Source organism: Carcharodon carcharias, chromosome 21 (assembly GCF_017639515.1).
Source record: "Carcharodon carcharias isolate sCarCar2 chromosome 21, sCarCar2.pri, whole genome shotgun sequence".
Taxonomy (NCBI): Eukaryota; Metazoa; Chordata; class Chondrichthyes; order Lamniformes; family Lamnidae; genus Carcharodon; species Carcharodon carcharias.
This window is the reverse complement of record NC_054487.1, coordinates 62,301,124-62,313,554: the sequence shown is the minus strand read 5'-3', so window position 1 is coordinate 62,313,554 and position 12,431 is coordinate 62,301,124. Positions and strand designations below refer to the sequence as shown.

At 43.2% G+C, this 12,431-nt stretch overlaps 1 protein-coding gene across 1 annotated transcript; it reads right to left on the bottom strand.

Annotated features, from left to right (window-relative positions):
- Positions 1-3,485: 3,485 nt before the first annotated feature.
- Positions 3,486-10,696, bottom strand: llph (LLP homolog, long-term synaptic facilitation factor). The gene is made up of 3 exons (XM_041216340.1): positions 10,539-10,696; positions 5,392-5,601; positions 3,486-4,721 (listed from the first exon to the last, which is right to left on the bottom strand). The coding sequence occupies exons 2-3, from the start codon at positions 5,591-5,593 to the stop codon at positions 4,558-4,560; spliced, it is 366 nt and encodes a 121-aa protein (XP_041072274.1). The 5' UTR covers positions 5,594-5,601; positions 10,539-10,696; the 3' UTR covers positions 3,486-4,557.
- Between the last annotated feature and the right edge of the window lie 1,735 nt (positions 10,697-12,431).

Here is a 12,431-nt window from a genome sequence, read left to right as displayed (position 1 = left end):
GAAAATGTGAATCTATTTTTGTTGCAGTCTAATATTGGTTATGTCATGAGGCAAGAAGAGGGAGCATAAGGGCAGATTTCATGGTTTGGCACCAGCATCACCAACAGAAGCACTAATCAAAATAGGTGTAAAGACTAGTGCACCTGCTTCATCTCCCCCAGAAAACTGGGTGAACAATCAGATATTCCATTCAATGATCCCGTTGCTTGAAGCTAAATCATAAAATCAGCCTCAGAGTATTTAAATTGAATGGATTGGAAGTTAAACATGTGTAAAATTTAAGATGAGACAAATGTGGTGGGGAGGTTGGGGAAATTGGATTGAGTGGCGGGACAGGATAAAACATTGGAGGAGGAAGAATCAGGAAAGAATCTGTACATAGAGATATTGATGAAGAATGATAGTGAAGACATAGGTGAAGACACAGGAGATCTGGGTAAAAATCACTGTGCCCTCGTTGCTCTCATTTATCCACCCAACCACGTATCACCATGCAGCCTGCAGCTGAGAGATGCCTGATGACTTTCGGATATACGCATCCACCTTCTCTCCCCTATGACCTACCTCTTGCACCACCTATGCTGTTCATTGATGCATCTGGCACCAGGGTAGGGAAGAAGGATAATGATGATGGAAGATGCATTAGTTCAGAGATGATATAGGTGAGAAGTGAGGGGGAGACCATGGGAGTGGGAGAACTCTGGAAGTTTTTCTTTGTAGGACAATGTGCAGGAGAATTATGTCTTATAGGCATCATCCTGCTTGAGCCCCATTGCCTTCATCTCATCCCCTTCTCTCAACCTGTTTTTCTTCTTTCCCTCCTCCTCATTCTTCCCTAATTTTTGCTCCCACTACCCTCCACTTTCCTTTACTTATGTTTTGCCTTCCTTTTTTCTCCTTAAGCTAAGCCAAAATGGGTGAGGCTCAGCAGGGAAAGGCCCAGTTGCAGGGTTGGGAGGCTACTGAATGGCAGTTTCACAGAAACCAGCAGAGGGCAAAGGCAAAAACTGGTTGTAAAATGTGATTGTAACATCCTGATGTTGCTTCCCACAGTATAACCTAGGCTGCAGATAAAAGAAGGAATGCAAAGTTAGTAAATATGACAACCGACCTCAGAAACTAAGCATAGAGAATGCAATTAAAGGCAAGTAAAAATCAATCAAAAACATTACTGTGACAAATGTAGCATCACAGTATAAAATGTGATATGTACAATATGCAAAACTCTTAAAACATTACTAGCTGATAGCCTGTGGCATTACTTGTAGTAAGTCAGCATTTTTTATGATAAAGGTGGCATAATACCAAATATTATCATCCTTAGCACTCACTTATACTGAAAAAACAGCTATGCTCCACTAAAGATGCAATAGCTAACATAAAACTGAAGGAAAAAACATATAGTGTATTTCCAGGAGAATACAACAGAATAGCACAGGAAGACAAAAATATTAGTAACAGCTGCAAAAAAAGGAATACCAAAAGAATCTTGCAAGGAATAGCAAGATTAACTAAATGTTTTTAGTTATAAGTGGCAGTCGAAGATAACGTAGACCCTTCAAAAACAGTTGTGGGTAATATGGGAAATGAAAATAAGGAAATGGCAAACTTGTTCAATAATTACTTTGCATCAATCTTGACAATAGAGGAAGGGAATAATGTAAGTGGATTCTAGGGAAGTTAATAATGAATCAAGGAATATAAGGTACTGAAGTTAACATAAGCAAGAAAACAATATAAAAAATGACACTGAGGACTGACAAATCCCCAGGATGACCATTTCCAACCTAAAACTTTAAAGAAAATAGGTAAGGAAGTTTAGAAATTGTTGCTTTAGACTGACAAAATATTTTTAAATTTTCTAATTGAATGGCCAATTGCAATTGCTATGCATATCAGCATCGAGGTAGCTTTGAAATTGGGATGGGAATACAGGTTTTTGCATCTGACAACCTAGCAATGTCTTCAAGGAGTCTGGAAGCAGAGGAGGGAATACACAAACTGGGCTTAACTGCCTTTGGACCAACAAGAGCCCCAGCTATCATCACCTCCTGTGACCTACTATGGTCCTTTGAGCTGTCACCCATTTTCTCCATGATAAGCCAATTCCTTTCTTAGTGCACAAAGTGCTTTATCAATGTGTTTGTTAACTCATGTCATTAATTTCTGTGACTGCAACATATGAGAAAGGAGAAAAGTTAATGGTTGTAGAGTATGGAGGCAGTGATCATGTGAAGATTGGTGGAATGAAGTAAGAATGGGAAGGAGTTAAGGTAGTTATGATTTAGAAAATGATGATTGAACAGGTGGGGAGGTAAGTTCAAAAATAAAATCCCAAACATTAGGAAGGAAATTCTTGGGTTTGGAAATTTTGAGATGGGGAAAAAACAAACTCCAGGAGCAGGACTAATAAAAAAGCAAAGTTTTATTTAAAAAAAATAATACTGGAAGAGGGAAGTTAAAAGAAAAACACCAGGGCAGAGTGGGATGAAACGAAATAAATACTGGGAGCAGGATTAAAGGAAATATAAAGACAAGGAGTCAAAACTAAAAGAAACAAAAACACCAGGAGTGGGACATAATAAAAACAGTACAAATCTATTTTAAAAAGCACACTGTGAGAGGGAATGAAAAGTGCACAAAGGAAGTTAAGGCTGAAAGAAACAGAAGTACAACTAAAAGAAATACAAGCACAAGGAGCCAAGAGAACCAAAATAGGCAGCAAAAACATCAGAGGCAGGCAATAAAAAGCAATCACAGGCAATGAAAATAAAAATAAACTCGGGGACTAAAAATATAAACTTAAGGAACAAAAAATTCAGAACACCAGGAAGAATTTAAAAACAATAGCTGGGGCAGGACTAAATCAAGGGTCAGCAGGATAAGATTTTGATAAAACGATATATCAAAATCAAGCAGTTTCAGCAAAAACTTGCAGCCCACAGTCTAACAATACAAATAGACTTTGACTCATACCTGCCTCCAAACTCCCTTCAACCTTGTATCTATGATTGACCCTAATCCAATTCCCATCATTCCTGCATTCAGAACAATCAAAGGGGAAGCAGAGAGTAGAATAGACAGGATAACACCCCAAGCATTAGCAGCAATGGGTAAGAAGGGGAGAGGGGAATTCAACAAGCACTGGGAATGGCCACAACATACCTGGATATTGCAGCTGATGTGTCAAAAAGCAGGAATCAACCACTGCCAGACTGAATCAGCATTGAGACATGGCTCCATTTTATCAATAAGAAAACACATGCATATCTGAAATGGCATGGCATAGGGAATCCACAATGGAGTTTGTTTTGTATGTTTTGTACTCAGCTATCACTCACACACTTCAGAGCTCATTAACAAAATTGGTGACACAATCTCAAGACCCTAAAGTCATTTCCTGTCTGAACATTCATTCATTCTATTTGGCAGTTCCATTCATTGTTAAATGTTTCAGATGGCAGAAATTACATGACTACGTTCTATAATTTTGCAATGAGTTTATTGCTGGCTTTTATTTTTGCAAACAGTAGCTTGGAAAGAATTTCACAATGGAACTTAAACCCACAAACATTCGTGACAAGTCTGTATTTTTAGGCACATTGTTAAGTACTATATATTTGTTATTCAAAAAAATGGTGTGTTGAGGAGACATACAAATAACATTAGTGAGGGAACCTCACCATCGGTCATAGAATTAAAAGTCACAGCTATGTGGTACCTAAACTGTAGATTAAATTTAACACTATAATACTAACAAATTGAAAATAGAAATATAAACAGCTTTTTCAAAGCTACCTGGATTTCTGTAAATGAAGTTTAGATATTTCATTGTTTAATCATCTCAGGATATTTTCCCCACCTACATAATCAGCGTAAGATGTACACAAAATAGATCTTAGTTAATGGAAAAATTAAAAATACTCAAAAAACTGTTTCTAGCTACATCTCAATTTTGCCCGCTTTGAAGTACAATTCGAATGACTCAGAATCCAGCCTATCTTTTGAGCAATGTTTCCTAATTTCCAGAAAATATATGTAGTCTTCATGTATGCATTCCAGGATTTAACTTGTTGCTGAAACCATAATAGTAGCCTGCAGCAGAGCAAGATCTGAAATTTCAGACCAAATGTAAGACAATCAACTTTTTGTTTTCATACAGGCTGAATTATCAGCAAACTTCAATTAAATTAATTGATTAAATTACTTGCCAGAATCCTACTTATGTTCGGTGTAACATTTTGTGCTGTATTTACATTACAACTGAAGCATCAGCTGATGCTAAACTTGCTGTGTAAATTATGTCATTTTAATGCTGACGGTAACCCCTTATTCTAAACAGGTTGCAGCTCAAGAGTCTTCACGAAGTTACAGCATATCATACTCTAAGTGTTGTAGTATACATTTCTAAAAGCATTGTACTGTAACACTCCCTCAGTCAGCATACCTAAAATATTTGGAGTATCCACTATTTTTCCAAATTTGATATTTTTTTCCAGAGTCTCTTTAGAAACATAACTGTGATTGAGTCCTTGTATATTATCTTTTATTACAAGTCTACCAAGCTAGCCCCTTTGGATGTTTTGATTTCCCCTTCATTTTCAGTTGCTGCTTGAGCTTCTTTCTTTGCCTAGGATGCATCCATACTGGATACTGTCCATGTTCATCCAAAAGAGTCTTCTTGTTTCTTTTCTTATCTATATCCATAGTCGATGCACCATCTGTGAAGGATAAGTTTTGTTGACATAGTTAGAAAACATTCAAATTAATTCTCAAATTACCAACATTCAAGTCCTGACAAGTAGTACCTTATTAAAAAATAGAATGCAACAATGCTAATGAATCAAGTGCAAGTATCTACTCTGTACAAACTAGGTGGGATCCAGAATTAATCCATGTTAGCCAATCTCATATAGGACGATGCTATAACATTACAATTGAACTCAGCACCCTTAGGTACAAAGTACAAAGTAAAAGGTTTCCACAGTGAACCAATGACCCCTGCAGCAAATGTGTGGGTATAGGCATAAGCAGAGGACAGCAGTGGGTTTGGTTGTAATGCCATCAAGGTATAACAGCCAACAACAGCTATTCAGGTGAGACATAAAGGATTAAACAGTGCTAGTGACAAATTTTCAGAAAAAGGAAACTAAGTTAACTTGCAGATTCAAAACTCTCAATTTATAAATTTATATTTATATTCCTATTCTAACTCATTAACTCAATCTTAAACTCCTCAGTCTTTTCTCGCCTCCTAAAATGTTCAGGCATTTAATACCCAGTGTGGGCACTGTTTAATCAAACTTCCTTGATGCATCTTATCTTTGAACTTGGATGCATTTTATATTATGGGCATTGCCTAATAGTTTCTCAATAATGAAAAATAATTACCATTATCTCCTGTGGCTGGGTTCTGTTTGAGTTTTTCACATGGGACCACAGTTGCAACTTCTTTAATATCGTTCATACTAATGTCACCACTGCCATCTGCTCCTAGTATACTTTTCAGCCGCGCAAGCTCCTTTGGTGCATTTTTTTTCCTCTTTTCTGCCCGCATCTTCCGCTTCCACTTACTTCTTAAGCTTTTTGCCATTCTTCTTTCTAAATTTTAGAAAAAAACCAAAGTGTGAACCCTGATTTAAATATAAAGCTTATAGGTTAATTGTAAAGAGAAACAGTTTGTTCCCCTCAATGGCATAATGGGTAAATGTAACACAACATTGATTATTGAGCTATACCAAGTTCCAGGTTTGATCCTTGGGCAAGGAGAGAGAAAAGAGAAACCAAATTCGGGTTCCTGTGCACCCGCCCCCTCCACAACCCCCCCACATCCCCCACCCCCACCCCACCCACTCCACCCCACCCACTCCACACCCCACCCCACCCACTCCACCCCACCCACTCCACACCACCCCACCCACTCCACACCACACCCCACCCACTCCACACCACACCCCACCCACTCCACACCACACCCCACCCACTCCCCCCAGACCAGTATAAATTTTATTTGCATGGACAGGTTTGGGTTCACTGTCTCCAAGTTCAATGCAAACTCTCTTGGTTAAGGACAGCCATTGACAGAGTCTCTTGAAAGGTGGTTTGGAATCATATGCAACGTTAGCACAAGTCCACCTCTTCAAGAAAGGAAAGAAGAACATTAAAAGCATTTTAATATTCTACAATTTTTGTCTGATTACATTTTTGTGAAGACTTTTGGAACATTTCTCAATATTAATGCAAGCTGGTATTGATATTACTCATTTTGGTTAATTACATCATACCAATAGTTTAATAAAACCAAATAAAGTTTAATCAAGTAACAAGCTTATTCATTTTTCAATTTTCTCTGCTCCAATCCTTTCTTAAAATTCTTGACTTGGAGCATAGCTACATGGACTTCAGTATTTTGCCAATCTTCAGAGCTCTTCAGTATCTTGCCAAATTACCCTTATTAATGTATGAGCTTTGACGGTGACTACCAGCACGCAACACAGTCAAACCCAATCCTGCTTCACCCAATGTTCACCCAAATACAGGTGTTTCTCCAGCAAAGACATTTGAAGCCTTAGCCAATTCCCTGCCTACTAAAAAAAATAGCACACCGAGAACAATTGTAATAATGCTCCAGCCATCACAGTTAAATCCACCACAGATCATGAAAGATCCTTGTCGGAGCACACTGGATAAACACATTCAGAGTGCTGCCTAACCAACAATTCTAGGATTTAACAAAACTACTATGCACAAATCCAATTTGTGAAAGTTTTTTAAAAATCTAATATCCTTACTTCAAAATACGAGTTCCATATTCTTGGCTATTAATTTTAATTTCTAATATTGGATAGGCAGAAACTACATGGAAGATAGCAGAAAGCAACTTTAATATTAAAAAACGACACTCGCACAAAAAGTAACTGTGATGCCGCATCACACGATTAAAGTTCCTTAATCTTGCACTTTATTTTTATTATTCCTTTCATTTTAAATGTTATTTCGAATGGTTTTGCTATGGGTGTATTATTTCACAAGCTAAGCTCAAGCGACTGAGTTCCTTGGACGACTTACAATGGTCTACATAACATTGTAGTGTTGCTGTACCAGAACCTTGACAATAGATGCCCTTGAGGAACTAAGTAGAACTTTCTCTGGCAGGAAAAAATGCAATGTTAGCTATCAATTTACCAGTCAGGCAACGTGTACACTCGGCATTTTATACAGGCACAAGGGAAAAAAACAAGAACCTAGGCACAAGTGCAAATGATGTCCAACCACACACTGTCTTCTTTCCTGACATTGTCTTTTGCCCAGTTACTGCTCAGTTCACAATGCCTTATCTGTTTCTCCTTTCTTGATATTTTGCTTGTCTCAGTTTTGTGATTTTCTTTGTTGAAATTGTCTTATTTCACTCAAATTTCTGTTTCCTTTGTGGATGATCCAGCAAAGTGATCCAATGAACAGTTGATCACTTCTGAATAGGATGATCCCAGACTAGATTCACTGCCTGGTCTAGTTGCTGGTCTTAGTTGAGACCATATTGATGTATTGGAATACTCCCCACTAGTCTGGATGAATGCAGCTCCAACAACATTATATGAAGCTTGACACCATTCAGCACAAAGCAGGCTGCTTGATTGACACCCCACCAATTGCAATCGATCATACTGTTCCTAAGTTAGGTAAGTTTTTTTTAAAACTTACTCTTTCACAGGATGTGGGCATCACTGGCTAGGCCAGCATTTATTGCCCATCCCTAATTGCTCGAGAAGCTGGTGGTGAGCCGTCTTCTTGAACCACTGCAGTCCATGCACTGTAAGCACACCCACAGTGCTGTCAGTACACCCACAATGCTGTACAGAACAGAGTTCCAGGATCTTGACCCAGTGACAGTGAAGGAATGGTGATATAGTTTCTAGTCAGGATGGTGTGGGGCTTACAAAGGAACCTGAAGGTGCCAGTGTTCCCATGCATCTGCTGCCCTTGCCCCTCTAGGTGGTACGGAAGGTGCTGTCAAGGTGCTGCAGTGCATCTTGTAGATGGTACACACTGCTGCCACTGTGCATCAGTGATGGAATGAATGAACGTTTAAGATGTGGATGGGGTGCCAATCAAGCGGCCTTTGTGCTGAATGGTGTCAAGCTTCATGAGGGTTGTTAGAGCTGCATTCATCCAGATAAGTGGAGAGTATTCCAATACTCTCCTGACTAGTACCTTGAAGATGGTGGACAGGCTTTGGCGAGTCAGGAGGCAAGTTCCTCACCTCAGAATTCCCTGACCTGCTCTTGTAGCCACAGTATTTGTATGGCTGGTCCAGTTCAGTTACTGGTCAATGGTAACTCCCAGTGTGTGGGTCAGTGTCTGGGAGTATGGACTGGCCTTGTGTGTGGGGCAGTGTCCAGGAGTATGGACTGGCCCAGGGTGTGGTGCAGTGTCTGGAATGGACTTGCCTTTTGTGTGAGAAGGCATTGCCTCAGAGTATGGATTGCACCAGTGAGTGGGGCACTGTCTGGAGGTTTAGACTAGCAGTGTGTGAGAGACAGTGCCCAAGAGTATGGACCATCCTGCTGTCTGGGGCAGTGTGTGGGAATATGGACCTGCCCAGTTTGTAGGACAAGGTCTGGGAGTATGGAGCAGCCTAATGTGTGGGGCGGGCAGGGTGTATGGGGAGTACGTACTGGTCCAGTGTGTGGGGGAATATGGACCAGCCCAGCCTGAGGAGCAGTGTGAGTGGGAGTATGGACTGGCCCAGTGTGTGGGGCAGGGTGTGTGGGAGTACGGACCAGCCCAGTGTGTGGGGCAGGGTGTGTGGGATTATGGACCGGCCCAGTGTGTGGGGCAGGGTGTGTGGTAGTATGGACCGGCCCAGTGCGTGGGGCAGGGTGTGTGGGAATATGAACTGGTCCAGTGTGTGGGGCAGGGTGTGTGGGAGTATGGGCCGGCCCAGGGTGTGTGGGAATATGGACCGGCCCAGTGTGAGTGGGAGTATGGACCGGCCCAGTGCGTGGGGCAGGGTGTGTGGGAGTATGGACCGGTCCAGTGCGTGGGGCACTGGGTGTGGGAGTATGGGCCGGCCCAGTGCGAGTGGGAGTATGGGCCGGCCCAGTGCGAGTGGGAGTATGGGCCGGCCCAGTGCGAGTGGGAGTATGGGCCGGCCCAGTGCGAGTGGGAGTATGGGCCGGCCCAGTGCATGGGGCAGGGTGTGTGGGAGTATGGACCGGCCCAGTGCGTGGGGCAGGGTGTGTGGGAGTATGGACCGGCCCAGTGCGTGGGGCAGGGTGTGTGGGAGTATGGACCAGCCTAGTGCGTGGGGCAGGGTGTGTGGGAGTATGGACCGGCCCAGTGTGTGGGGCAGGGTGTGTGGGAGTATGGACCGGCCCAGTGTGTGGGGCAGGGTGTGTGGGAGTATGGACCGGCCCAGTGTTTGGGGCAGGGTGTGTGGGAGTATGGAACGGCCCAGTGTGTGGGGCAGGGTGTGTGGGAGTATGGACCGGCCCAGTGTGTGGGAGTATGGACCGGCCCAGTGTGTGGGAGTATGGACCGGCCCAGTGTGTGGGGCAGGGTGTGTGGGAGTATGGACCGGCCTGGTGTGTGGGGCAGGGTGTGTGGGATTATGGACCGGCCTAGTGTGTGGGGCAGGGTGTCTGGACCGGCCAAGTGTGTGGGGCAGGGTGTGTGGACCGGCCTAGTGTGTGGGGCAGGGTGTGTGCGGGGGTATGGACGGGCCTAGTGTGTGGGGCAGGGTGTGTGGGCATATGGACCGGCCCAGTGTGGGGGGCAGGGTGTGTGGGAGTATGGACCGGCCCAGTGTGTGGGAGTATGGACCGGCCTGGTGTGTGGAGCAGGGTGTGTGGGAGTATGGACCGGCCCAGTGTGTGGGGCAGGGTGTGTGGGATTATGGACCAGCCTAGTGTGTGGGGCAGGGTGTGTGGACCGGCCTAGTGTGTGGGGCAGGGTGTGTGGACCGGCCTAGTGTGTGGGGCAGGGTGTGTGCGGGGGTATGGACGGGCCTAGTGTGTGGGACAGGGTGTGTGGGAGTATGGACCGGCCCAGTGTGTGGGGCAGGGTGTGCGGGAGTATGGACCGGCCCAGTGTGTGGGGCAGGGTGTGTGGGAGTATGGACGGCCCAGTGTGTGGGAGTATGGACCGGCCCAGTGTGTGGGGCAGGGTGTGTGGGAATACGGACCGGCCTAGTGTGTGGGGCAGGGTGTGTGGACCGGCCTAGTGTGTGGGGCAGGGTGGGTGCTGGGGTATGGACGGGCCTAGTGTGTGGGGAAGAGATTTACCATCAAGGTCAACACGTAGAGTTATCTTTACTTTTCAGAATGACAATTAGAACTGACCAGGTTTGAATTTACAATGATTATATTTCGCCGGGTGTGAGCAGAGTTCTCGGGCCCCGCGCCTGTGCGGACATTTCCTCCCGTCTCTGAAGGCAGGAATTAATCAAACCGGGCTTCAATACTTTCACGATTCACTACAACCTCACAGCTAATAGCCTCCCTGCTAAAGGTGAAATGAAGGATAAAATATTCACTTACATCAGTCTCACCGAGCACCAGCTACACCAACATCGATCCCAACACGTGAGAACACCAGAGCATTGTGGGATCTCGGAGGACCACAGCAAGCATCCCAGTCCTCCTCCCATCGCAGGAGTAAGGGCATCAGCAGCAGCCCATTGACAAACTCTTGATCACTGCTTGAATTCCATCATCCCAGAAGAAAAATTACTGCCACATTATATCAAATAATCAATATGCATTATATTGTTATTTTTAGGTATTTCTATGTTTAGGTATTTATTGTAGATAGCAAATATAGCCAGACTAAATCAGCACAAATTCCATTTTTCTAAATTGCCCAGAGTTGAAGTAGTGATGATTCTTTTTGAAGTTGTATTCAAATGCTTACAAATATTATAATCACTTTTCTTTTCGAGTTGGTGTTGTCAAGATCCGGAAATGAAGTCAAATTAAACACAGTAGCAACAGAAGGTGACAGTCACACCCTTAGGTTAGGATAAGTATTTCAGATTAGGTCCGTGGTCAGGTCAGGAGGGTGTGACTAGGAGTGAGGCAGGTATGTGGATCGAGAAGGTAGCGCTGGAGGAGACTCAGTCCTTGCTCTTCTCAAGCAGTTACGAGATTCTGGCAACCTATGAGGACAAGAGCAGGGACTGCAGGGAGGATGAACAAACTGATCACAGCATCATAGTGCAGGTTGCCATTCAAGCTGGAGGAGTAAAAATGAATGTTATAGTCGTAGGGACAGTATAGTTCAGGAGGATGGTTATAGTTCTCTGCGGCAAAGAGCCTGAGACCCGTAGACCTGCCCAGTGGCAAGGTTAACATCATCTTCTTTGGGGCTGGAAAGAAACTTGAAGTGGGATGGGAATGATTCAGTTGTCATGGCCCTGTAGGTACCAACAACATAGATAGAACTAAGAGATTCTGCTAGGAATGAGTGAGTTAGACATGAAGTTAAAATCTTGTAATTCAATTGGTAGGCCATAATGAGTGAAAAACCGAGTTAACTTAGCTGTAATTGCCCTTAAAGGAATAGCTTCTGGAAATCAGGTTGTCATATCCATGATTGTAAGGATATACTGATGTCCTGCATCCATTTTGGGTAACGGTCCTACACAATCTACTAATACGCGACTGAATGGTTCTTCAAAAACTGGTATAGGTATTAAAGGTGCTGGTTTGATTACATGTTGAGATTTACCTACTACCTGACATGTATGACACATTTTACAAAATTGCATTATGTCCTTATGAGGTATTGGCCAGGTAAAATGCCTGTTTATCAATACTTTGGTTTTCCATATTCCTACATGTCCTGCCATAGGAATTTCATGTGCTCTTCGCAATATCTCCTTACGATACTTGGGCAGTACCACTATCTGATGAACAACCATCCATTCCTCATCCCCAGGTTGGCAAAGGTGTTTCCACTTCCTCATCAGAACTGTGCTTTTAATGTAATATCACTCCAGAACTCCTTCTACCTCAGCTTCAGTTTGAGCTGACTGTGCTAACTTCTTTAACTCTGGATCTGCTTTCTGAGCCTCAATGAAGATATGCCAAACACTTCCTTTGAATTATCCTCACCCTTAAAATTTTGGCTACTCTAACATCTGCTCGGGGTATTACCTTGACCTCTGGTGATGGACTTTGTTTAGCCATTACTCTGGTCACCACACATGATGGAAAAATACCAGGAACTTGTTCTTATAACTGTTCCACCTCTTTAGCGTCTCTTGGACTTTCCTTAATTATAGGCAAAGCTATAAACTTCACTCCTGCAAAATCATTCTCCAGGAGTAAATCAACTCCATCCATGGGTAATTTCTCCTACAACCACTGACCCAGACAACAAATCACACTCCAATTGCACTTTGTACAATGGAACTGGGATGTAATCTCCAC